At 44.1% G+C, this 27104-nt stretch overlaps 3 protein-coding genes across 11 annotated transcripts in view; 2 read left to right on the top strand and 1 right to left on the bottom strand.

Moving 5' to 3' along the window:
• TTBK2 (tau tubulin kinase 2) overlaps positions 1–7815 on the top strand; it is a 112041-nt gene extending 104226 nt beyond the window's left edge. For 6 of the 8 annotated variants that reach the window (XM_052782224.1, XM_052782219.1, XM_052782225.1 and 3 more), the window contains one exon: positions 238–7815. In XM_052782224.1, the coding sequence (XP_052638184.1) occupies positions 238–706 (469 nt within the window). In that variant the 3' untranslated portion in view covers positions 707–7815. The remainder of the gene's footprint in view (positions 1–237) is intronic. The other 2 variants (XR_008234439.1, XM_052782222.1) reach the window with 2 other exon arrangements.
• Positions 7816–9569: 1754 nt separating this feature from the next.
• LOC128139602 (myb-related transcription factor, partner of profilin-like) lies at positions 9570–14767 on the bottom strand. Its single transcript, XM_052782218.1, has 2 exons — positions 14015–14767; positions 9570–13126 (listed from the first exon to the last, which is right to left on the bottom strand). Exons 1-2 carry the CDS (start codon positions 14502–14504, stop codon positions 12468–12470), a joined length of 1149 nt encoding a protein of 382 aa, XP_052638178.1. The 5' UTR covers positions 14505–14767; the 3' UTR covers positions 9570–12467.
• A 264-nt stretch (positions 14768–15031) lies between these two features.
• CDAN1 (codanin 1) overlaps positions 15032–27104 on the top strand; it is a 35100-nt gene continuing 23027 nt past the window's right edge. For both annotated transcript variants that reach the window (XR_008234436.1, XM_052782217.1), the window contains exons 1-9: positions 15032–15152; positions 17924–18624; positions 20209–20433; positions 22717–22910; positions 23328–23447; positions 24368–24446; positions 24838–24958; positions 26004–26113; positions 26822–26911. Coding sequence is in view for 1 of the 2 variants with exons in the window: in XM_052782217.1 (XP_052638177.1) it covers positions 15051–15152; positions 17924–18624; positions 20209–20433; positions 22717–22910; positions 23328–23447; positions 24368–24446; positions 24838–24958; positions 26004–26113; positions 26822–26911 (1742 nt within the window). In the remaining variant the exon portion in view is untranslated. The remainder of the gene's footprint in view (positions 15153–17923; positions 18625–20208; positions 20434–22716; positions 22911–23327; positions 23448–24367; positions 24447–24837; positions 24959–26003; positions 26114–26821; positions 26912–27104) is intronic.

Genomic DNA, 27104 nt, shown 5'->3' with positions numbered 1-27104 from the left:
AACACTTAGGCTGTTTATGTGAGTGAGTTTATGCAAATATAAATACTGTGTTGATTTGAACAGCACAGAAGCCAAAGCCTAGATCCAAACACCTCTACCTTATAGGGAAGTTCAGCTCCAGATGTCTGGTCTGCAGTATAAGCTCATCCTTAGTTTCTAGTGATACTGTGTTTCTTTCTATATGAACTTTAGTGAATAGATTGGAACAGAAATAATCTTTCTTCGTTTCTTCTTAAGGTTACGCAGGTACAGAGTCCTAGGGAGTAGCAGCTCGGACTCAGATCTTATCTCTCGTCTGGCTCAAATCCTACAGAATGGATCTCAAAGACCAAGGAGTTCTACCCAGTGTAAGAGTCCAGGATCTCCACATAGTCCAAAAACACCACCCAAAAGCCCTGTCATCCCCCGACGCAGTCCCAGTGCCTCCCCTAGGAGCTCTTCTTTACCCCGTACTGCCAGTTCTTCTCCATCCCGGGCTGGGAGATCCCATCATGATCAGAGGAGTTCCTCCCCACATCTTGGGAGGAGTAAATCACCTCCTAGCCATTCAGGCTCCTCATCTTCTAGGAGATCCTGCCAACAAGAGCACTGCTGCAACAAACCAAGCAAGAATGGTCTGAAAGGATCTGGCAGTTCCTTCCATCATTCCCCAAACACTAAGACTCCCACAGGAAAGAGCAAATCAACCACTAAGCTTAGCAGATAGGAACTGGGCCTTCACAGGTATAAAGCCTCCTCCTAAATCTGATGCATGTTGTGTCTGTGTACTGTGTATTTAAAAAAATAATCAAAACAAGTATATTAAAAAAAATGGTGTTGAATCTGCGCTTTTTAAAGAAAGTAAGCATCATAAACTATTCATGAGAAAGCATACTGTGTAAATGAGTGGCCAGGCATTGCCTAAGAGCAGGCAGCAAGCAGATCCACAAGAGGGAAAGTAGAGGCCAGGATAAGAATGACTAGGTAGTCAGAGGTGCAATGCATTTAGAGTTAAAAATATCTCTAAGGTGAGTGTTTTAAAAGGGTATTTATTTCTATGTTTTTAGTTTACCTAGCTAGAAGATTTGGCCTAATTATTTAAGGCCTTACATACTGAAGGAGTATGTAAGAAAACCTGAAACGGTTATTCCCAAAATGACGTCACCACTTGGGAGATAAGTACTGCTCAAGCATGTCTTTGCAGTTTTAAAAAAGCACACAATTTAGAAGATGATGGTATTTCTACCTTGTAAGTCTCTTCTATTTTGAGCTGCACACATCTCTGAGTCACTCAGTGCTCATCTTGTCCCGTCTACCATGGCACAGATTTTTTACCTAAGGAAGGTACCTTGCCCCTTCTTCACACTGATGACATTTTAAAAATTAATATTAACACTTGCCAAGGTCTTTTTATAGCTATATTCTTACTTGTTTAGTACTGATTAGGATCCAAGAAGCTAATTCTCAGTTCTATCTCATACACTTCTTTGAGAGTCATAGTAGGGGTTCTTCAAACTGTGTTTGGTAGAATTTGGAAAAGCATTCCTGTCTAGGAAACGAGAGAAAGGAGGAGATGTCTCCATTTCACTGAATGTTGCAGATTTACAATAAATTGCAATGTAAGTTAGAAAACAAGTTAGAAAACAGAAGTACTTTTTTTTCCCTTAACTGCAAAAAGAACCCTTGTTATTGCTAGCTTTTGTTTTTCCATTAGTTAGGGATCATTTAAACAATTGATCTTATCATGCAGAGATGATTACCAAGCAAGGTTTGCTTTTTTGGTCATTTGTTTTATAAAAACAGGAGAGATGAAACAGAGGTGAGGAGATTGTCTACTTCATGAACTTGGTAGGTGATAGGTGACAGAAATATACTTGACACCCGTACAGAATCTGGGTAAGAATATTAGTCATCAAAGCAAAATACATAGAAAGCAATCTGAGGTACTTCTTTGTTGGATTCTTTTAATTCTTTTGCCCACCTTTTTTTTGGTAGCCAAGCTTCGTTGTCTGTGAGTAAAGTCCATGGTGTCTAATTCCTCTAACTTTGTTTGGTAGTTACTTAATAATCTCTTGTGCTCTACAGGATCTCTGTAGAGAACATAACGGTACAGCACCTTTTGGTATATTCAGAAGAGTAGTGGGTTGGAATAGTAACACACAAGAACGCGAGCTTGAGAAAGATGCAGCCAGCTCTCCCTAATTATCCCTGTTGTGGGAATGCTGGATGTGTAGGAGACTTGTCAGTTACTGATCTGCTTGCTGTAGTCATATGCCTCTTCAGCCAGCATCTGTGCTTTTTTATTTAATCTCTGCCAAATGAATACCTTTGGATTAAAAAGGGAATATTTTGTCTCTGAGCTAACACATTCTAATGCTGCATTAAAGCTGCCCTGGAGCTGCACTGAATTTCACTTGCTTTGTCAGACTATGTTGATTTGATTTTTTTTTTTCTTACTATGAATATGTATATTGTTTCCCATACGTAATGTAGCACAGTGTGGAACCTTAATTTCATTCAGGTTTCAAGCACTACAGATGAATGCAATAGGTAGGGTATACCTGCTTTTTCTGAAGAAACTGTACCATTGGAAAGTCCTATTCCTTTGTATTATATTGTATAATAGGGGCTATACCAATAATTGCATGTCCTCATGGTAAATTATATAATATAAATATTTATATATATATATACATATATGTACATGCTTATATAAACTCATTCTTTCTCATTTTTCATTTGTAATTTATGGACCACAAATAATACAGTTCCCTTTCTGTTAGTTCCTGAATACTTTTGGCACTACATCTTCTATTTCCCCCCAAAATTTCTGGAATGCACAAATTCTAATAGCCTTTATACCTTGATACAAGAGTGAAGGACTGCTGATTTCTCAACCAGCCAATGTTTTGTCTTGCAGCTTGCTTTTTTCTTTATAATTTTGTGTGTCCATTTGCATAGGGAACAAGAACAGAGACTCAAAGGTATTATTATTTTTTTATTACAAATAGGGCTTGTGGTTATTCATTTTTATTTCATAATGTGAATTCTTAATTGTTATGAATACTTGTCATATAGGAGCAGTGACAGTCAATGAATATCTAACAGATGATTGTGTCAACAACAAATTCCATCTTTTCCTTCCTGTTTTCCTCATGTTTCCCTACGGTACACCATAAAGAGAATTTGGTCCCATTGTGATATTTTTGCCCTGGGCACTGCTGGAATTATTTGCTGAGGTGGTGTGGCAGCCTGTGGTTATTTTTGCTCCCCTCCTCCTTATTTCTGAAAAGCATTTATTATGGTCTTGTAAGCTCATTCCTACATTAACATCGTCAGTTTTAATAGGTACCAGCTTTATGCATCCTTGCCTGAATGCTGAAGTTGAGGTGTTTATATTTTCTCTCCAGTGTAGCAGGATCCAGAAACAGGTAATTGCTTTGCAGGTGAGAAAGAATATTACACCTAAGGATTTTTTATGCTGTCTTCAAAGTACAGACTTGTCCATTGTTACACATTACTATGTAAAATAAATCAATGCTGTAGAAATTCACTTGTACTTGAACTACTTGCCAATGTAAAAATAGTAAACTATGCCAAAACGGAGAAAGAGATATCAGTCATGATTGATGACCCAGGCTTCTTTCAGTGTAGAAAAAGGTAAAAGGACTGTATATCCCCAGCTGCTTTTTGCTGTGGATTCAACAGGATCTAGTGAGAAAATCATGAAGATCTGAACAGAGGAGTGATTGTGAATAACTTATCTTGAATTACCCGCTCTTCTGGAGTTTTTTATTGCTTGATAACCTCCCCGCAAAAGTTTACAGAATTGCTTACTATAGTCTAATGTAGCAATCAGTTAATGTAGTTAGGTAATGGTCAGCTGATCAACTCATACATAAATGTTAGCTTAATATTTCTAGAGGGCCTGTATAATCATCAAGAACTGAGTAAGCTTCAATATTTGAATATGCAACTGACTCTGCATAAAAACACCAACGTACATGTGTGTGGCCCTCGTGGAGAGTGAATGAATGGTTTACGGAGGGTTATCTGCAAAAAATTTTCAGGGATGGTGAAGATTTTTCTCCATTGTACAAACTGGTTACAGTTATTCTGCATAGCACACAGCAGCTTACCCAGGGATTTTAGCTGGAAACAATGTAATTCAAGGAGCTGTTGCTTTGTCCTCTTCAAGCCTCCATTTCTTTGGAGGGCAGTGCAATGGAGCCATGACATGTAGCAGATGCAGATGCCTCACACGTGTTTCCTCTTTATGGTGTTTCCTGTGTTGTAGCCAGCACTTTGGAGCATTTTTTTAGAGAAATTGAGGCATGAAGCCTTTAAACTAAAATAGAACTTGAAAAGACTGAACATTTTACACAAACTTTTGTGCTGCAATAGTGCATGGTGTAATCTATGTTGCAACCTCAAAAATCTATATTAATATTAATAAATGTCATTATTAATTACAAATGCCGATTACTAATTAAGTAAAATCCTGTTAAAAGTGATAGAAGGTGTAATACCGTAGAGCAACACTGGCAAGTTGTATGATGCTCGGCACCTATCTACTGCTTAGGCAAGATCGGTAAGCATAGAAAATTCACTGCTCAAAGGCAGGAGCAATATGAGGTCTTAACTGCTAGTTATATACCATTATTCAGGAGGCAAACCCCTAGGGAGTGACTCGGGGCGTTCATTATAGGCACCAGCCACATCCTGTCTTGGGAAATCTGGACATATTCTTGCCTTGAAGTCTGCATGTTTGAGATCAAGCTTTCTCGCATACCTCACTAAACAGTCTTGATGTAAAGGGGAGGATCTGGTCCTATGTATTTAAAATTAGCTTGAAATATTTTACATCTGAAAGACTTGCAAGAGCTCTATCATTTACAATTTGTAGTATTATGGTATTAACTATAGCTGGGAAAACACACAATTTTGATTTTATATGTATAAATAGGCATTTGTACATAAGTGTATCTATATATACACTTATATAGATACTGTATATTATATAGAAACATGTATACATACATACATATGTGTGTATATACATATAGATAGGAACAGTCTCAGCTATTGCATCCTGTTCACTGGAATTCATTTGCCAGAGTGAGCCAAGGCCTGTTTTGCTTTGATTTGCTCTGATCTCCTCTTCATCTACCATAATTTTGCTATGCCCTAATTCTGATTCTATGTCTTTTCAATATTACAAGGCCTGATCCTATAGTCCTACTTGGGCAAAACTCCCGTAAGTCCTTCTTATTGCAGTAACTTTTAGGCAATGGTTGACTATAATGCTTCTAAAAAAATATTTTCTTTTTCTCTTTGATGAGAATGTAGACAAAGCCAGACTTACAGTACAAACTCTTTCCTGTAAACAGAATTTTTCCATAATGAATTGGACAATTTTGTGGAACACCAAGAGGCATAAATTCTGATAAGAAGTGATTATTCCAATTTCTTAAAAGGGTCTAATGGCAAACTAGGGATATGTGCCTCCAATTTTTATATATATGTTTAATGAGAGAGGAATCTTCTGAAAAGGAATAGGAGAAAAAAAGAGAGCTCAAACTCAAATTGGTTTCTCATTATAGGCCTATAATATATTAATCTTAATTTTTTCATGCAGGACTGATCCTGTGAGGTGATGAGAGCCATGCCTGTCTTCTCAATTCCAGTGAGCAAGGGGCTGCTTAGGTGTCTTTCGTTAACACCGTGATTCCCTATGGCGCGTTCTCTGTATCCTTTTCCACTGCAAGGAGTGGTCAGAGAACGGTCAGCTGTATAAATAAAAGTCTTGACAATTATCCATGATTCCTTTCTTCATCTGGTAAAAGCTTTGGATGCTCGTTCCTATGTTTGAGACCTGTGGAACAGTGCAAAATATTTTTATTCTATTTTTTTTTAGCTAGTAGGCAGTGAACTGAAGGGTTTTGTTTGCTGTTTTGCTTTTGGCTCAAATGTCATTGGTTGCAATTACTGCAATTTTCAGTAAGTGGTAACACTGGCAAAAGGAAGCAAGGTTCAGTGTTTTGACTACATGCAACACTTAGGCATAGGTCATGCATTTCTTAGCTAATACATGCAAATTGCATAAAGACGCACCTCACACAAGAATACCTCAGCTCTCTCCTTGAAGCCAGTCTTCCCTACACACAACATTTGTAAAAGAGAGATGATATAAAAGTCAGCCTGGATTGTGTAATAATTGTCTGGAATTATCTTAAGATACTGTCAAATGCCAAAAAGTTTTATCACTCATTTTCCTGTGGCTTAAATAATCAGGCTTTTAAATATTAACCTTTGAGGTGTTCGTTTTTTAAGGAAAAATGCATAGGAGTGTATTGTTTTGAAGTTTAATGTATTAACTTGGCGATTACTCCAGCCATCCAGGTTTGAACATGTAGGCTGATTTTACTCTTCATTGTTGGTAACACATTCTCTCTTAACAGTAATAGTGACAAACCCAAATGTTAGCACGTCATTGATGTATTTTGCTTCTGTTTCTCCTCTACACAAAGAGCTTGGACCCTTGGGAATTCTTGCTGTTCTTGTGCAGGTGAAACTTTCATTAAAATCAGTATAGGGTCTTGTTTTGTTGAGGTTTTTTACCCTGTTTAGGGACTAAAGGAATAAACTCACTCTATAAATACCGTATTTGCAGTTGCTGTATTTTAAATTGGAAAATGCTTATTTTTTTTATTGCTATTATGACATGACATGCCTTTTGATCTCTACTTTTCTGTAAGAATTACTGCCGAGAGACAGCTTTGGCCAGGAGTACAAAGTGGTTTCTTCTAAAACAATACCACAAGTGGGTTACTCGTATGACGCCCTGATCATCCACAACTGTCTGTGGGAATTCAGCTGGAATTAATTTGAGTTACAGATGTTTTGTTTCCTTTTGAGATCACTTGATCTTTGACCTAACTTTTATATAAAGGAGCTGTAATAACAGCAGACCAGCTTGCTCCAAAAGATACAGTGTACTTAGTTCGGTCTGCCTGGCTTCAAATCCTTTTAAACCCGTATCTGCTGCCTGGCAGGCAAGGTCATAAAGGTTTGACACAAAGTGAGGTGGGATTTTGGGGGCTATTTCACATCTTTTTCCTCTGACTGGAGATCTGGATTGGTTGCCTAGCAGCCTTCTCTGCATCCTCTTTACTTTCCTTGGCTAGAAAGCAAGATTTGAAATTCTTCCCCAGCTTCTAACTTTCTGTCTATAGACTCAGCCCAGAGGTGAGTTGCAGTGCTTGTGCTAAGAGATGTCAATTTTCAAATGCTTTCCTATGAATATCCAAACTAGTAAATTAAGGAAATCACCAGCAATGCCTTCAGACAAGTACTGACTTTTTGTAGCTGCCAGCCAATGGCTGCTAATCTAAAATCTCTGGGCAATACCACAAAGAATGAAATCTGTGTATTAATTAAAAATACAATGTTGTCACCCCATGAGAAATTAAGTACTCAATAGTAAAATCTGCAGCATGATTAAATTAAGTGGAATGCAGTTCCAAGATTGTTTGTTACCATTAAGGAAGACAAACGTTGAGTCCTTCAAATTCTCTTGCTCAGTAATTGCAGTTCTCTTCCACTCCTTGGAAATCTTCTAAGCCATTATTTTCCTTTTAAGTTTGCTCAGGCACCCAAGAACATAAAGAGTTAATGCCCTTGTAATGGTCATTTGTACATAAAGTTGTAATTATTTATTTTCTCATTTGTACCATATCAAGGCTTTGTACAATGTTTTAAGTTTTGTTTTCAAATTATTTTGTATTTTATTTTTATAAACTGGTTCTAAATAAAATACTCATTCAGCATGCAAAACTTCAGTTTTTGATTGTGTTTGTATAATGATGTAATTATTTATAAAGCTTCAGCTGAATTTTTTTCAGTATTTTTTTATTGTTGTAACCCTGTACTTTAAATGGAGAAAGTGCTTTGACAGTGATTTTTTTTTTCTGTTACAAGACAGCAAAAAGCAAGTGTCTGTTGGTACTACTGTAATATGAGTCAGATGTTCATATTGCAAGTCAGAATGATTGGATCAATGGAAGTTTTACTGATTTAGTAGGTTCATGTGTTGTATATTAATAAGAATAGAAGAACTCAACCAGCCTCCTCAGAAACCTCCCTTTCTATTTGCTCTTGCTCTTATCCATGCTGTCTGTATTCAGCCAAACAATAAATGATTGCCACAGCCAGATCAGATCAATTTTAGTAACAATATGGTGGATTCCAGCCTTGTCATTCTGAAAAGCCAGCTGCTGCTGCTTTTTTTTTTTCACTTAAAAATTATAATTTCTTATTTAGTCAGAGGCCACTGTACTTGATTCCTTTGGAGGCGATCAGCTGTCTGGATGTAGTCACTGAGCTTTTACAGCCTCTTGAGGAGACCGGTCATCTTCTGTACAATACACTTAAGTGGCAGATAGCAGAGAAATAAATAAACGGAAGTTGTTACTGAATCTGAGCAGTTTATGCTATGTGGAAATGCAGTGTTAAGCTACCAGTTGCTCTAGTTTCCTCCAAGATCCTTTCATTTGTCTTTCTAGTAAAACTAGCTAAAAGTAGAGTATCATATCATCACAATTTTTATTTGTGGTTTATGTGCCTGAATGTCTTAGTCCTTGTATGCTGTGGAAAATACTACCTGCTCTTTATGCAGCAGAACAAGGTTTTTAGGGAAGTCTAGAAGAATTGGAGAAAATTCCCTGGATCTCTTTCTTGGCATTATCACTGTTATGCCTTGTATGTAAGGCAAATTAAAAGCCAGCTCTGCCCTTGTTCAAATCATTGGCAGTATTTTCATCAAGCTTTGTGACCAGGTCATTAGCTCTTGACATTTATAGAAATAGCCCAAATGGCTTCACACGACAGGAAACAAATTGGGAATTCATTTACTCAGTAACATTCCAAGAAAATGATGTTTCATCTTCTGTTAAGAGCAGCCAGAAATTTAATGGCATGCTTCTGGATGGTATGTGCTTTTGGTGCTCCCAACAGAACCATCATTTGATCACAGAAAGGGCGCATAAAGAACTAGCAAGCCACCTCTATTAATTTGAAGATGAAAATAACAAATTTGCACACTCTGTACTGGCGACAAGTAGCTCAGTATCTTTCCTTGTTTAAAACATTATGTAAATCTGGATCATACCAGAAATGGAAGAGTGGGTTTGATCTGGCTCCAGTATACATTAGCGGTATAACTGACAGCCTGTGGGGAAGAAGCAAGGTTGGAACAAAGACGCTGTGGCAGATTGATGTTGTGGTCTGGTGGCTGTCTGGCCACTGAAGTGTCTTTCAGCATTGCCTGGCTTGTCATCTTCATTCATACAGGAGATCCAATCTGCCCACTGTGCTTTTAGGATCTTGCTGTGCTTCCCTGCACTTATACTGTAGCTGCCTCTCATTTAAATTTGTACTCGAACATGAGGAAGCTATGTAGTGCACACAAGTCAGCTCTGCCTATGTTGGGGCCCGACAGGAGTCGTTTAGGATGGCCTCCCTCCTCTTGGGACCAACAACCAAGTTTGTGATACCCCTGGACTGAATTAAGGTGAAACGACACCAGCCAACCAGTTTAACAATTTATTAATACAAAATACAAGGCATGAGGTTAGATGCAATAACTCAATGGCAACTACTTAACTGGACAACTCAACTAGACAAGTCCCCTGCCACATGTCTTTCACAACTTGATAAAGAGAGGAGGAGAGAGAGAGGGACAGGGACAGAGACAGACAAAGAAGATATCACCACCCATGGATCTAGCGGCGTCCTGTTGGTCCTCTTGATTATTGGTGTCATGGTGGTGGGGGGCCCCCCCAGCTCCTGATGGTACCATTTTATACAGTCCGAGTCAAGGCAACGGCACGTTTGCCACATAGACTTTGGTACCCACATGATGATCGTGTGATGTCTCCAGTCCACTGTGCATGCAGATGTGTTCTTAGGGGGTTGTCAGTTGTCGGGTGCCCCCACTAAGTGCCGTGACCGCCAGTTGATCTTTCATTGTGCCTGCACCATAGAGATCGCGCCAGGGATTGCACCAGGCTGTGGGTTCTTGTCGTCTTGTGGTTTCCTCTGTACCAAGAAATGTTTAAGACAAATGACCGCACATCTGTCCCCTTTGGCCTAGAAATGCTGTAGTAAGTGAAATTCAAGAATTAACAACTGGAGAAAGAACTGAAACATTGCAAGAAAGTCAGACAGGTAAGAATTGGCTGTTGCAACCTGGACAAGCTCAAACTGCTGCCCAAGAGGACCAGGGAAACTTTAGATCACGTTTTGCTAATCTACCTGGAATGTCACGGTAGCATTAATTGGCTTCTTTGTCCATGAGAACAAAATAGAAATTGAAGGGTACCTTCTTCAGTTACAGAAAACACTGCTCGAGAGAGCCCATCTGTACTAATGGGGGAGAAATAATGCTTCCAACCGGTTAGTTTGGAAAGCTTTTAACAACATAGACTCAAAAATCAGATTTAGTATTAGTCCTTTCCCCATTTTTAAAACCAGCAATTTATGAATACGGTAGTGATACCTGTCACCCACACCATCTCCTTTTGTTACGGTAAGCCTGAAAATGAGAACCTCCTCTTCTTCAAAGCATTAATCCCAATTAGCAATGTGCTGTACGTGTTTATGTGTTAATTTTGTGAGATATTTCCGTGTTTTGCTCTACCTATGACACCGAAGGGAAACACTTGATAGCAACGTTGACTAGTTCACGTTTTATTAGGTGGCAGCTGTCAGTTTTTGAGGGGGGGGTGTGTGTGATCGGTACGCCATAATGGTGTAAGGGCAGAAGTAAAAGAAAGTACTTAAAAGTACATTTTCATATGGTATAGTGCTCTGCCAAAGCTGACTGCAAAAATGATGTATCTTACCCTATGATTACATGTTCTTATGCTGCTAGGAGAGGGACAATTGCATTGCCATTCTCTACGTCATTTGTATTTGCTGAATTCTTGCAGCGGGAATGCTTGTGCAAAATGACTGGAAAACTAGAGGCAGCTAGTCATTGCTATAGGCCAAATTTATCTGTAGAATTTTAATATCGGTGATAAATGCTTAAGAAGAGGACGTGCATGATTTTTCAGGTCATCGGATAAAATTGCAGGTGAGAGGGTTTTTATTTCCCCTCCAGTATGGACACTGGATGTATGAACACAGCACCGCTGCTAGTTTTGAACTGTGCAAAGTAAAGCAATTCTAATGTATAAGCCTTAGACATACCAGCCTTAAACACATCTTAAGAATAGTGCCAGTGACAATAGTTTTCTCCTATCTGAATGTGAAAAGGAGATTTTTCTTTTTCACATTAGGATAAAATGATTCCTTTGTGCTTGTTACTGAGTTGACACTTAACAGGTTACTTTTTGCTCCAACTCCTCTTTCTTCTTCCTTGGATATATAGTCAAGAGAATGGAAGATTTTATTCATCTCTCTGATAGGTGAAAATGAAAGCTTCATAAACTATGCAGGAGCATTTGTTCTGCCTGGAGCAAAGTCAGCCCCTGCCTCCTGCAATTTGTTTAACAGCAAATCTAACTTCTGTTTCATGTAAAACAATACGGAAACTTTTTTGCTCTCTGTATTTCAAATGTTGTGGTATTGATTCCAGAAGGCTTGCAAAATCTGTTGGAAGATACGGCCTGCTTATAAACCATATGGGGAAAAATTATTCCATGTCAAAACCAGGCATCACTCATCAATTACTATTTTTTGCTGTATTTCTCTGCTTTAGTCATGTGACAAGAAAGAGCCTACCCTGCTAGTCCAGTAAAACAAAATGCCTTTGAGGAAAAGGTGCATTTGACAAGCTGGGAATGAACAATAGCCAGGTGGAGCAATGCTGCGTGAATTCTGAGGAGTACATTCATGAATCAACAGCTCAGTCCTAAACCATTCCTAGAGTTAAGCAGGTATGTCGAACTCTTCCTGCGATGCCTTGCACAGCTCAGACTCGCTTAAAAAAACCCCAACCAACAACAACCAAGCAAACACCCCCAACACTATAATCAGAAAAAGCAAGTACTTAAAAAAAACAACTACTTCTGACGTTTGTTTAATCAAAAAACTGCGCAACTCGTGTAAGATAGCTCCTGCTGGTCACCAACGACAATGTTACTTACTTTTTTACCCAACTCTCATGCCTTTTATTTTTCAAAAGGTCACATAAAACAAAGGATGATACAGACAAGAGTCTTAGTCAAAATAAATCTGTTTGTTTGTTTGTTTGTTTTTAAGAGAGTAAGAGGATAAAGAGAACGGAAGAAAATTATTAGCCAACTGCAACAGAGTTAACAAACAGGAGACTGGTAATTAGTGTTTAATGCCACCTATAGCGAAATGTTTCCCACTGGGAAAAATGTGGGAGGCAAGTCCACTTTGCTCCTTTGAAGTCACAAGCCGGAGCATAACATACAACAGCACCTAACACCACAGTCACTTTACATATATTCAAGTTTTCACACATCTGCAAAGCAGAAGTAGTAGCAGCCATTTGGATGTTCTTTCTTAATGGTTCTCAGGGGGGGCCTAGGAAATTCGGAAGGACCTGGTTCTTGTGACATGGAGCTGGAGCTGCAGCTGCTGCTTCTGCTGCTGCTTCCAGCCACCTGCGCTCTACCTCTGTCCTCAGCGGGGGAGACCTGGGGGGAACCCGGGCTCAGGTACCCAGCTGTGGTCTGAGTAGAGGTGGTGGCATACGTGGTCGGGCCAGTGTTGTTTTTCACGTAGACGTTTTTGATAGCAACAAGCGTATGCGCCATGATGCTGAGGCTGTTACTCAGCTCTTGCATGCCTTGCTGCAGCAGCCGAAGATTGTGGTTGACACTGTCAAAGCCAGACTGGATCACCTGCATCTGGGTCTGCTGAATCTGCACGAGGTCCTCTTCAGTTATTTCATTTTGGTCTGCCTGGGACCTGCCTTTTGTTTTGGCTTTTACTTTCCCAGAGGAACCACCGCCTGATGTCCCCAGAAAAGGTAGTTGTTCTTGGCTAGGTGGAACCACTGCCATGTCCTCAGAGCTTTCTTCTGGCTCTACCACCTTCACTACTATTTCTTCTTTGAGGTTCATCTTCTCAAGACCGGATTGATGAGATGGGCCGGGATTGTCATTAAACCCTAGAGGTGATGGGGGGAGAGGAAAAGCAAAGGAAAGTCAGTGAGAAACCTCATGACCTTAGTGGTAAGCGAAACGTGTGCTCATCCACTAAGGGCTAACCTTAGTCCTTGAACCAAGACTCTACAACTCACGCTGCGTGACCTTTGGTGCTTTAAGAATGCACATTACCTCGACCGGTGGGAAGAAAACCCTGAAGGCGCATTCACCAGTTAACCATATATTTGCATACTACAGATCCCTCACCGGCCCCACCACAGAAGCCGGGTTTTAGGTTCCAAGAGACAGAGGTCGTTGCGAGCTCATTTCATGCTCCACCCTGCACGCGGTAACCAGTAACGGCATTACCGAAACACTGTGACTGCAAGAAATCCCTTGGTATCGAAGGTGATCGCTTCAGCGCTCTAAGGCGGTCTCTCCCTGGTACATACGAAGTGACGTACTGGCAGCAGTTTGTACTTACTGCCTAGGACTGCACGCTGGCACGGCTTTTCGCGCTTGCGAGAATAAGCGCTACAGACGCGAACGCCTCATCGGCAGGCAATCCGCTACGAGACGGGGGTTACTCTTGGGTGCTGCTTTGACCCGCTTTTTTGGACCCGCAGCACGAAACCTGCCAGGTGTGCGCGTCTGCGTCTATTTCGCGCTCCCAAGGAGAGAAGGTGGTTATCCCGAGCAGGCGTTTTCAAGCGGGGCCGGGACCCGCAGCCCCCCTGCCCGCGGGCAGGTACGCGAGCGGGGAGCCCGCTACGGCCGCGGCTCAGCGCCGTTCCTCCCCCGGAGGCCGAGGAAGCGGCTGCCGGGGCTCCCGCGGCCGCGGCGGGACGGGCCGGGCACACGCCGGGCGGAGGGTGCGGGGCAGCGCCGCGGGGGTCGGTCCCGCAACTCACCCATCTCCCCCACGACGGCGCCGGGCAGCTCCAGCGTGTCGATGCCGCCCACGATGGGCACGGCCTCGGCAGGCAGCAGGGAGGCGTAGGCGCGGTGGTGGTGATGGTGGTGGTGGTGGTGGTGGTGGAGGTGGTGGCGGCGGCCGGGCGGCGCGGCGGCGGGCGACATCTCCTCGGGGGCCAGGAGGAGGCCGAGGGCGGCGGGACCCGGCGGCCCGCAGCCCTGCGAGAGGCGGCAGAGCTTGCTGCGGTCGCGGCGCTTCAGGTCCCGCCAGCGCTTCTTCAAGTCCTCCACGTCGCGGGGGCAGGCGGCCACCGGGTTCACCTTGTGCCGGATCAGCTCCCACACCTTCCGCTTCTGGCCCGGGGAGGCGCGGCCCGGCCCCGCCGCGAACAGCAGCTGCTCGTGCTTCAGCACCTGCTCGATCAGCACTTCCGTCTCCGCCTCGTTGAAATTCGCCTTGCGCCGCTTGGGCGACTCCTCGGCCATCCTCCGCCGCGGGGGGGGGGGGGGGGGCCGGGGCAGCACCCCCCCCGCCTGGCGCCGGCAGGCGCGGAGCCGCGGGGGGCGCCGCTGCCCCTTCCCCCGCCCCGGCCCGCGGGTGCTGCCGCCGCCGCCGCTAGGCCGGGCCCCGAGCCCTGCTGGGGAAGCAAATACCGCGCATGAGAGGAAAAGACGCGCACGGGCCAGCGCAGGCGCCCCGTGCCCCGCGTGTTGACACGGGGAGGGGGACCGGCCCCGGCCCCGGCCCGCGCCGGCCACGCCCCCGCCCGCCTACCCCGGCGGGAATCCCCGCCGCCGCCCCGCCCCGCCCCGCCCCGGCGGGGAGGAGGACGCGATCACGGACGCGGGCCCGCCCGGCCGCGCGTGGCGCGCTCGCCCGCAGCCGGCGCCGGCCCGCCCCCCGCCGCGGGTTGTGCGCGTGCTCGGCGGCAGCAGCAGCAGCAGCAGCAGCAGCAGCGGCGGCGGCGGCAGTAGTAGTAGCAGTGGCAGTAGCAGCGGCAGTAGCAGCGGCAGCAGCAGCTGCAGCCGGGAATGGCGGCTGTTTTGGAGCTGCTGCTGCAGGAGGAGGTGGCGGTCGGCGCCGTGGTGCGGTGGCTCCGGCACGGCCCCGGCCCCGGTTCCCGCTCAGCTGAGGTAACGCGCGGCGGATCGCCCGCTCGCCTGCCCTTTCTCCCTCCCGCAGCGCCCAGGCTCCGGCGGGGCCGGGCCCGCCGCCGCGCCACCCTCCCCCCAGCTCCCCGGGGCCGTGCGGAGAATTTTGTCCGCCCCGGCGCTAAGCCCGCGTGGGTCAACCCGCGGCCGCGGTGAGGAGCCCGTCTGCGGCCGGGAGCTGGGGCCGAGCTCCGTCTAACAGCCGGCGGCACCGCCCCCGCCCGCGGGCGGGCTCTGAGGAGAGCGGCGGGAAGGCGAGGCCGCCGGCGGGGAGCTGCCCGGCGAGAGGCTGGCGGCGGTGTGAAAACCGTTTAAAATCGGCAGGGCTGAGCCCGCCGGGAGCTCGGCGCTGCCTGGGCCGGGTGGCCGCGGCCTCCGGCGGGCGGTGGCTGCGGGGCTGAGGCGGCGGCGGGGCGGGAGCGGCTGGTCGGGGGCCCTGCGGTCGCCGCGCGGCAAGCGCGGCGCGAAGGCGGTGCCTCGGTCCCTTGGCTGTCGTGTGCGAGCGGCAGACCGGAGGGAGGGGAGGGGAGGGCAGCTGGCGCCCTGAGGAAAGGCGGTGACACGAGGGGGTGACGCTCCCCGCGCCTTTGGCGGGGAGAGTAGCGGTGAGAGATGGACGAAGCTGTCGCCGGCCGCGCGTGGGCGGCCGGCGCAGTCCGCCTGCGATGCCGCCCCGCACCCGAGCCTTGGGCCCGGCGCTCCGAGGCGCGGCTCCGTCCTGAGGGCTCGGTGCGTGGCTCTGGGCAAACGCCGCCGCGTCTCCCGACCGGTCGCCCGTCCCGCCTGGGCGTTGAGGAGGATCTTTCAGGGCTGGGAGAGGATTCTTGCTGGGTTTGAGTAGGCCGAGTTTTGTAAGGGGATATGGCTGGCGGATTTGGGTTCCTGTGGTAATAAAAGCATTTGTAACCACAGATGGACTACGAGTGCTTGTATTTCACTCTTAACGTAGAGAAGCAAGTTGCCTTTAAAGCATTTTCTGCCTGAGCCCTTCAGAGCACGTTACCTAGTATTAATTAAAATCAAAACTCGCTGCTGTCACCCACACGGGTTAGTCAAGTATCGCTGTCACCCTAAACTTGTGCGGGAAGAAGGGACCAATGTTTTATGTTGTCCGGTATTTCCTAAACTGTGACTTGCAGAAGCAGACCTGCGGAGGTTATGAAGTTTGAGGCGCTGGCAGCTCAGCCAGCACGGCGTGGGTGAGGGGTGCGGAGGCTGAAAAGTTTGCCCTTGCAAGGGAATTTACAACTGCCTTTCGCTGCTGGGAGCAGCTCAGTTGCTTCAGCGTGGGAAAGCAAGTGGGAGGCTGGCACCTGCTGACAGCTTGCTGTTACCCGTCTGTGGAGGAACCAAACCTCTGTTAAGTTGCAGAGAGAAAGATGGGTGAAAGCAGGTTGTGCTCTGAAAAGCGGGAGAAACTACCTGACCTTGTGCGTAGCACAGACTGTACTTGTCTTTGTGCCTCTGCGCGAAACACAGAGGGGCACCTGAGGAAATGGTGGGCTACGTCTTGCTCTGGCTTTCGTGGCAGTTTCGGACTGGAGCTGGTAAGAAGTTGGGTCGTCTTGACGCCTCGTGGCGTTTGTGTTCTGACCTGTGTTTTTTCACTGAGTGTTAGAGTGCTAAAGCAGTGAGCCTTGGCTGCTTGGCTTGTTATCGAGGCTGTGTTGGAGTCTCATGCTTCTCCAGGAAGCTGAACTGGTCTCACACTTTTGAATATGAATTTCAGCATAGGTATTGAGGATTGTAGGAGTCCACTCATGGCCATGCTTTCACTGCCTCCTTTCATACAAAAAAATCCTTCAGAAATAGCGTTTGCTCTCTTGACTTTTCATCTAGTGGAGGTGTGAATATAAATGAAGAGGAATATGTGTGCTGTGATTTTAATATTAGTAAGGAATAAGTTGCTGCCTGTAAGAGCTGCTTCTGTTGTTCCAAATGTTGCTGAATCCCATTGAGAGGAAACAGAAACCTGGTGTAGTGTTAGGAACAAAAGAAATTTTACCCAATGTATGAAACTTTGAACTATGCATGTAACATGAAGTCTTTTTTTGTGTAGGTCTACCGTTGTAAGATCACCCTCGCCTGTTTAGATTTTAAAGGTGTTGAGTCTGTAGTGGGGTTTTTTTTTGTTGTTTAAGTTTCTTAAGTATAAACTTCATGTACTTTAAAGTTGCACAGTCTCTGTTTAGACCTCTGTGAGGTCTCAAGGGAGCAAAATTATTTAATGGAAATGGAAGGGCAGCTTTGGTCTTGTACTTGGCACTTCAGGACTCAAAGTGCCTTAACAGTTGTTGTTACAGCACCCTTCTGTGGAAGCAGGTGGCATTCGTAGACAAAGGGGATGGAGAAGTTGCAGATTTTAGATTTTTCTATTAGAATTAGCTGCTTCAGTATCTGTCTCTCTGAAATGTCGGACTTAGGGGTGCCAGTTGCTCCAAGTTCTCCCTGGCCGTAGCTTCAGTAAGTATTACTGCTCTTTCCATGCAACAGTTCCACTGTTTCCCAGTCAGAGACCAAAGTGAATGACTCCATCTGAAAACTTCTGCCAAAATGGCTTGTGTGGAGGCTGAGTTTTAGATCCATGACCGGCGCTGAGGTCGCTTGAATTTCAGTGACCTGCTTTGACAAGTCATGTTGCTTTTTATTGTGTATTGCGATCCCACAGTTAACTACTTAAACGAATCTGGGCACATGGAAAGAAGGAATTGGGTAGCACCTTTATATTAATGCTTTGTCCTCTTTCCTTGTAGGAGAACCACATCCATGACAAGCTGGTATCTCTTAGTTTGCCTCAGAAAGACTTTGTGCCTTTTCTGCTAAATTTTTTAAGGGAGCAGACCAGCCAGATCCTGACTAATGGACCCTCTACTCCTGCTAAAACTCCTAGTTCCAAGGCCCATGGGAGCCAAAGGACAGGATCAGAAAGGAGGGCAGGCCACGCGACCAGCAGTCGAGTGCAGCTCTTCTCCCAAAGGACTTCGGTGACCACCTGCTCCACAGATACCAGTTTCTTTCCTGCTGCAGCATCCAGCAGCTCGTCTTCCTTTTCTGGGTCAAACCTGTCTAGCTCTTGCAGTGACTTCCCTAGCATGGTCTCCAGTAGCAGCCCAAGCTTTGGGTACAGCCCTGTGTTTAACCATGGTGAGAAGCGGTCATCTCAGAAGACCAGCTTGGGGAGCTTCCTCACAGCCACACCTGAAGCCCTTCCAGCGAGACGAGGCCGAAGGAAAGGCAGCAGCTCAGTCAGTGCCTCTGGCCGGCAGGTAGCTCGGGATGTGGGGCGTTCCCTTGCTGAAGAGGAAGACGGAAAGAATGACAGTGTATCATGGAGCGGAGGGAGAAGGAAGCGGAGTGAAGTGTCTCTTGTTTCTGCCAGATCCCCACCCAGCCAGCTAAATCTTAACAACTTGGAGGAGTTTCCACCCATGGGTGCTGCCTCTGGCTGGACAAAGTAAGAGCAAGTCTGCCTCGCTGTCTCATTCGGATTGTGCTGCAGGTTACTGTTCCTTGACTAGCTCATCCTGTCGTGTGTGTCCACATACAGAAGATGCTGTAATAAACAATACCTGGGGGCTGGCTTCTGGGCTTCTTGGTCAGAACTGCTTTGTTATGGTTGCCATGTAGGGGAATATTGCTTCGACGGGTAGTCAGGTTTCTACTCTGTGAACTCACCCAAGATACCTCTTTAGCCTCTCGGTTGTGATGCTGCCTGCAGCTTACCAGTGCACAGACCAGCTGATACAAAGCTGAGCACATCTTTGTCCTTGCATGTTCTAACAAGTCAGCATTATCTTGGCTCTTCACATTCCTCATTTAACACAATAGCAATCGCTAATGAAGAGCGGTCCTGGAACGCTCTTCAGCTTTACTGTTGCTAGTAAAAAGGCTTTTGGATTGATGTTCTGTGGCTTCTGGTAACAGATGTTAGCGTGCAGCTTCGTTTGTGCTGTGTGATCATGGACAAAATAGCTAGCTGATGCCTGTATTGTCTTTGGTCTGCAGCAAGCCCTGGTCTCCCTGGTGACTTTGGCTTAGCTTCTGGGCAGCTGTTTGTGTTGTGGTTGCCTCAGTCCTTTTCTCTTTCTCTTTGAGATTTTACTCTTTAAAATCCTCATTACCAAACATAAGGTTTTCATGTCAGCCTGTTTGCTCCATATATCAGGCACTGGTCTCTGAAAGTGGGACTTTCTAGTTGGACATGCAAAATTTCAGCTGAAAAGTGATGAGTCTGTGGGTCTGTACAGCAGATCCAGGTGCTGGGTCTAGATGATGCTCTAGATGATGCTTTGGCCAAGGGAGATAAGGTGTGTTTCCAGCATAGACAGTAGGTCTTTCTTCCTCAATTGCACTATGCCCAACTAGAAAAGAGGTCAGGGAGTGTTTGGAAGCCAACACTATAGCGATTTTGAGAACATCATAGCAATTAATATGTAGCAACCAGCATTTCCTTGAGAATTGTAATGCTTTATGTTCCTGTATCTCATTTCCAGTATGTCTCTTACTGCGTTACAGAGCCTCTTCCTGAGGACAAATCTAGGTAGTTTATGCAGGAGGGTTGGGTTTCCCTAAACTTAAAGGGCCTATGGTAACTCGGGAGCCTGGACTTTTACTGATAGACAATGGCAGCTTGATTGTTTTTGGTTTGTTGTTTTTTTTTCTCGTGGTTGTGTTATAAACTGCCAGTGAATTAGTTTCTTACTAAAATGAGGCATATCCTGTCGTCTCAAATTAGAAATATTTGGAAGAGTTGTGTGGCACTGTGTTATCTGTTCGGTGGCTTGATGATTGATAATTAATTTTGCAGTACGGGTCAGCAGGCTGTTTTTAGCAGTCTGTAGCTCCACGACTTTTTATTCAGTGACCAGAATAAAGTCAGCAACTATACGTACAGTTTAGAAATTCGATATCCTGACTTGGTATCCATTTTATTTTAGCATTAGGTTCTTCTGGAAGAGTTGCGTGCATATCTGTCTTGAGACCTAATTATTTTTGTTGTTTAGCTTGATTTCAGTGGAATCGCTTCTCACTTTTTCAGCAAAAGCAAACCATCAAGGCGAATCAACCCAACTCCTGTAAGTGCTGAGCGCCCCCTCTCAAAACCAAAGATGTGCTTCACTTCTACGCCTGTCAGCCAGTCTCCAGCTGCTCGGTTTTCATCCGCGTCGAGCCTTGAGGCCTTTACCACTGTCCAGGAAGGAAACCTTACATCAGTGATAAGCAACAGCCTTCAAGAGGAGAGGGAGATGCTGAAGAAAGAACGGTACAGTCTGAGCAGAGTGGTGATAGACTTGTATTGATTCTTAATTCTCTTGTCTTAAGGTGGTGCCAATATCAGAGTGCAAATGATCAGAGGAATACCCAAAACAGATATTGGTGACCTTAAACTATAATTTGCTTAAAACCAAGTGTGACTCCAGTATCAGACTAGGATATTAATGCAGCTAGCCCATGTTTGTCATTTTAGAGGTGTGCTGTCTCTGGAACAATGACCCTCACTTTATCTTCAGAAGTTTAGTCAGTCCTCACTGCTTTCATAAGATTGCCTCTTCGTGGACTTGCACGCGTGGCTATCTCCTGTGCAGCTTTCCTTAGACTGTACAGGCGAAGCGAGTGGGTTTGAGCTGGTGTAATTAGGCTGTGTTTGAAGATTGCACCTGTGATGGAAGGCATAGTCTGGTTTGAAGAAAATGTGTTAATGATGCAAATGTGGGGAAAGTGTTAATGATTTTGCAAGGTAGGCAGACTAACACAGGCTTGCAGTCAGAGAAAACAGGACATGGGTAACGTGAGATTCTGTTTTAAAAGTTTCTACTGCAGTTGTTTATTGAAAATTATGTGTGCTGGGAGATGAGGTGAATTCTAGCTTCTAATTTTGTCTCTGCTGTTCAGTTACTGTGTGACTTTCATCCTCTGTAAAATGGTATCACTGTTAGTCTGTGAGGATTGATACTTCAGAAAAAAAGCAAAGCACAGCAGTAGAGAAACTATTGTTTGTAATTGTTGACAGAACTGTTGCTGTTCTTTGTAGATTTTGTTCTTGGGGAAACTCTTCAGGATGCGTGGGTGGAATTCTTTTCCTGCTAAGCCTTGCAGTTCACTTCAATGGGACCAGAACTGGCTGGACAGACACCGTAGAGAGTCTCCTGAGTTACTCTTTGTACCAGACCCGTAACAGAACTGCTTAGGATTCAGACCTGCCTCTCTGCACTTCAATGAAGCACCTATCCCAGTGTGAATTCCACCTGAAATGTCCCACTAATCCGTATAAACTAAAGTAGGTGAAATAGCAGTATGTGGGCTGGATCTTGCCCGTGAGGTGATCTCATCTGACCCATCATGCTTGAGAGCTGGAAGCTGGTAGTGTGTCCTCAGTAGTGGTGGAGAGGTGAGGTACAACACTAACACAGCCTCCCGCCAACTGGGTCACTTTGAGCAAGGGCAAAAGGTGAAATTCATGCTGAGGTAGATGACGACACTGAGGCAGAAGTGAAGCAGAGTTGTCTAACCACGTTATTGGAATCTTACCTTGGTGGGTTTACAAAGTGCTTAGTAAATAATTTTCTTCACTTCTGTCAGTCAGGTGCTTATGTTCATTGTAAGGGAGATGTTATTAAATAACCTTTCTACTCCCGTTTTGGGACCAACTTGTTCTTCATCGCAGCAGTTCCACTAGAAGTAGGCCAATAGAAGAAGTTCTTTGCTGCAGTTAAAAATGTTTCCGTCTTCCCCACGGCCTTTAAAGTGACTTTTAAAGATTTTACTTTTGAGACAATGTGGTAAGAGGTGGTGTGTTGTTCCAAGTGTGGACATTCCATTGGGATCTTTAACAATCATTTGATATTGCTGTTGCTGGCTTTTTTTCTGCTTCTCATGTGTCTTATGTATGCCACTCTACTGCTGCATTTCGGATGACCTCTGTAGGTATATTTTTTTACAATATCTGTGTATTTAACTGAGTGATCATTTTTGATTTAGACTCCAGCAATTAAAGTAGTTTGTTCCTTCTGTCATTTAACTTGCCAGTACTGGATTTCATCTGTTGTTGCATTGCCTTTCCACTTAGTGGTATTAGATCTTCTCAGGGTGTCATTAACTTACAAATATATCTGAAGGTATGGATGTGAACCTTATTTTCATAGATTTTGTAAAGTGTCTAGCCGTCAGAAATTGTACATGCAAAAATTTTTTTAGGACCAGGTCTCTAACAGATTCCATGTCCTTAACAAATACCAGTTTAGATGAAAAGCAGTAACATAGGTTAGTTAGATAATTTGGTCAAAGTGCCACACTATTTTAGCAGAGTTGGAATTTGAATGTGATTCTTTTTAGTCTTTTGATTGTTAGCCCCAAGATCCTTTCTCAACGAGGGAAAGATGAGTTAAATTACTATCATGCTAAAAGCAGCTTTGGACAGTGTAAATGACATGGTTAGTTATTGCAGGAATTCCTTCATGCTAGACTGCAAGAGAAAGACCTTTTCTGGACATGAGGCTGCTGTGTATCATCTTCAGTCACATGGTATGTTGCTGCTCTTGAATTTCAGATGCAAATTGCTGCACCAGGCGTCTTCTCCTGCAGGGATATCTCTTGATCCTGGTACTCCTACTAAGCCTAGCTACACTCGCAGTGCTAGCCTTCCTGCTGAAAGCCATCTGGTGACCTGTGCAAATCCTACTAAGGTTTCCTGCAAGAAACAGTTGGAGTGTCTGGCGCAGCTCTATTCATCGTGTATAGCAGGTGAAGACCCAGAAGATGTGAGACTGACCCTTCTTTGAACTTTGAACTTGCATGTGTGTTGTGAGGGGGAAGTGAAAGTTGTGGGACAGTTACAGTGTATAAACAAATGACATTTGGAAAAATAAACTAAGCCAACACAGTTATTAGAATAAATGGATACTAGGTAAAAGTTCAGGGAAGGACGTGAACCTGATGCTCTACTCTGAGCTGTGGTAGGGTGAAGTTGTATGGCCCTATCTGAAACCAGACCCTTCCCTAACACATCTTTCCCATATTGATTTACATTGTGGCTGTGCGTGGGGACGGAGTTCTTCGCTGACTGTGCCATGGAACAGACATCTATCTTTTTACCTTCGTTTATTAAAGGCAGGTCAATACTGAATATCCACCTTTAGTATCTCACTTCCTCTCTTCCAGAAAACCTGGTACCAAATGTTTTTCTGGAGCTCTTTTTTGTTCTGCAGCTGTTGACATCTAAAGGCACTTCTACTGCAGAAGATGGCGATAGTGACCTTGAAGTCAATGAAAGAAGTGAAGGTAAGCAATGGTATTGAGGGGAAAGAATGTTACTTCCACAGAATGGTAATGTGATATAGAGTAGTTGCCTTTAGCTTGAGCAGTTAGTCTTAAATTCCATAAATGCACCTTATTACCACTGTGGGACTCATCTGAGATGCTGACAAAAATCATGCATGTATGGGAACTGCTTCCGTGATATGATAGAGTGGGGTTGCTAGATACTGTTTGAATCTAGTTGTCTGCTATTGTGTGAGATTTGCTGTAGCTACTTGCTAACACTGACTTTCAGAGAGAAGGATGGATATGCTAAAGTCTCTCCTCCATTGGTCCTCGCAACTCAAAAGTGCTGTTGATCTGCGATGTGTTTCTTAAATTTAAGCTTGGGTTATGAGTGCACAGGATCCATCCATATAGATCCGTAATTGTTCCGTTTGTTTTTTGGCAAATTCAGACTTAAGCTTGATGCAGTTAGTACCTTGATATGGATATAAAAAACAAAAGAGTGGCTTTAAGATGAGACACACACACCCCCTCTAGATGCCCCAATTTGATTGACCTCTGTTTTGCCACTCTCAGATTCTTACGGCTGAGATTAGGAACACAAAGTCTCCAGCTACAGGAACAGCAGCTGATGACTGGTTGCAGTTGGTCTACTTTTTGTCCTGGATCTGCTTACTGTTGGCCAGAATGTCGAGAAGGAATCTTTTCTTTCCCATACAGCATTAAACAATTCAGTTGCCTTTAGTATAGGAAGGATAAGGATGGGAGGATTTGTCCATTCAGGTGGCAGGGAATGGGAACTTCTGGAAACTGGATACTGGTCTGGAAGACTATTTTTGGATATGGCAGTTCCTGCTTTCCTTGAGAGCTAATTGTTGGTCTTTTAGTTTATAAGAGGTGATAGGTGCTGTTGTCTCATGTTTCTTTTTTTCCCTTAGATGCATCAGGGAGACAGCATTTCCGAAGTGTGCACAATTGTGTTTATTTTGCTGTTCAAGTCTTGGATTATCATTATGAGTGAGTTTAGTATTTTTTTTCCTCTGCTTGTGTCTGCAGATGTGTGTGAGATTAAGCAAGTGTGCTTGGATTTTAGAGCTTTACCACTTACAGGCACGGAGTTGTTAATTTTCCCTCAAAACATCCAGCTTGACCTGGATTGGGATGTCTGTGAGTTTTCCTTGCACTGATCTGTCTACTGAACTTCAGTGTGATTATGCAAGAATGGGAAAGTCATGAGATGGGAGCAATAAAAAATGGCCCTACAGATGCCAGTAGTATTTCACACTGCGTGCCTGGGGCTTAGAACTCTTTACTTGGTAGGCTCATAAAAAATGAGCATAAGCATTTCTTTAGGTCTGATCATGTGTTGTTTATGTCTGTCTGGGTTTTATCCATGTTGTCTTGGCAGAATTATTTCCCATTTAGAAAAGGGGATGCTGAAGCTTTTGGCTGAAAATGAACGGATTGCATCTTTTTCTCCCACCTTGCACGAGAGGCTCAGGCAGGCTTATGAAAGCAGCACAGCCAAGGTAAAAATTGGCAGACCTCAACTGATGTTGCTTCAAACCTTTGTGTTGTTGCTCTTTTATTTGCGATGGCTTTGATGTTAAATCTCATTCCTTCTACTTTGAGTATCTTGTCATGTCATCTTTGGCAAGTGTCTAAAAGCTACTTTTTTTTCTTGTAAGTGGGTGAGTGAATTGCTAGGTCCAGTGATTGTTAGCTGCAAATCGCCGACGCTGGCTAGCCTTGCATTGTGCTCCAGGCCCTGACCAAAACGAGCAACTTTGACAGGGACAAGTTTTGCTTTTGAGATTCTCATCTAATAAACATGGATCCCAGAAGAATGATTGGTTAGATGTAATATTAGAATGTAGTTTGGAAGAAGTGGATTTGTTTCATAGCTACAGACTCCTTTTAGGCAAATGAAGCTTGAGAGGAGACAATGCAGCTTGTGAAAACTGGTTTCCTGATCTAATCATCTGGGTTAGGGAGCTAAAGCTGGATGGTAGGAATGCCTTCCTTAATGTATTTTATATCTTGTTTCATCCATCCTTTAAAAATGGAAATGACTCTTAACAAAGAAAGTACAAGGTACTTTCTGAGACTAGGGCCTGTCAATAGCTGAGCTTTTTAGTTAAAGCTGTAAATAAAGGTCTCTTGTTACTTGAAGGGATAGGCTTTTCGAATAGGAGAAAGAATAATAATACAGGAATTGCCAGCCACTGTCCTGCATTCTCTGGAGCCCTATATTAAAGGTACGCTTTAGCTGTTTGCAGATCTTTCTTTCCACGGTGTATCAATACTGGTTGCAACCTGTTCTGCAGAGACTTCTTAGATGAGATGCTTCCACTCATAATGTCAAGTGATTCTGCCTCTGTAGTGTAACGTAGGTTGTAAAACTGTTGGTGTTTCCTAGCAGTTAGCAATTGGGAAATAGCTAGTGTCTGAACAACTCAACTAGTGATACTTGGTTTCCTCATCATGTCTTTTCCCTGCTTTTTGTAGGTCTCAGACTGTTGGGTAAATTAGAGAATTACATTAGTCTAATGCCTGCTTTTATGTTTTTAACAGGTGTCTCTCCTGCTGCCATGCTCTGTACAGTCTGTTTCTTTCCAGCCAGAAACTGACAATCGCTCTAACTTTCCCAGTGACAGAGCATTTCACATATTTAAGAAACAAAGGTAAGTTTCTTCTACTGTTACTGTATGGCTCACAAGGTATAATCTTTCCATGATTGTGAACAAAGGATATTAAGAATGTCTCATGTATGCTACATGCTGTAGAAAAATCTTGAGATTTTCACTCTTAATTTAAAAAAAAAAAAAAAAAAAAAGTCTTTGTCCATATTGACCACAGGAGCTAAATGCTTAATGTCTTTAGAGAAGAACAGCCTAATTCTTCAGGAGTTATTGAGACTTCTGGTAAATCCCAGTACAGTGTGTCACCCTACTGGATTGCTTCTGCATATAAATCTGGTATGCTTTTATTCTTCCTGCCACCTCCCTCCATGCTTGCAGCAACAGGGTGAGGGGAGAATGGCAAGTTGTCTTGGTCCTTTTTTCTCTCCTCATAGGTATTATTTCATGTGGCTTATTCTTTCCTGCCTCTCAGTCTTCAGTATGTCTGGTAATGGGTGTTTTGGTCATTCCGTCAGAGCTTGGGCATAACAAGCTTAAGCACTTGCTGTCAAAGACATGGAAAATGGAAACTCGCTGAAGTACCGCTAACATTAATGAGTTTTGCAAAGGTATCTGAATGCTTAGAGGCTTGAGTTATTTAATCTGAGGTAGATTCTTGCTGGGGAACTTAGGAGCGATTGAATATTCAGTTGTTGTTACTTCAAATTTTGAAGAGTGGGAATTCATATCCTTAAATATCTTGATTCACAGGGATATATTTTATGAACTACTGCGTGAATGGGAGGATAACCATGAAAAAACTGGCTGGGACTTTGAAAGAGTTCTGGGCAACAAGATCAGGTAGGAGTCTTATGCAACTTCAGCTAGCTCTTTAATGTAGCTGAATTGCTGGTGCAGCATACTAGACTCGGCATCCTAAGTTCCCTGTTCTCCCTAATGGTTTTCTGTGCTAACCTGTAGGGAGCTGTGCTTCTTGGAAGATACTGTCCATGTAAACTTGCTTCTATATTTAAAAGTATCAACTGTTGTCTTA

The sequence above is a fragment of the Harpia harpyja genome, chromosome 3 (assembly GCF_026419915.1).
Source record: "Harpia harpyja isolate bHarHar1 chromosome 3, bHarHar1 primary haplotype, whole genome shotgun sequence".
Lineage (NCBI taxonomy): Eukaryota > Metazoa > Chordata > Aves > Accipitriformes > Accipitridae > Harpia > Harpia harpyja.
Note: the sequence above shows the minus strand (reverse complement) of the source record. Positions and strands in the feature narration are given on the sequence as shown.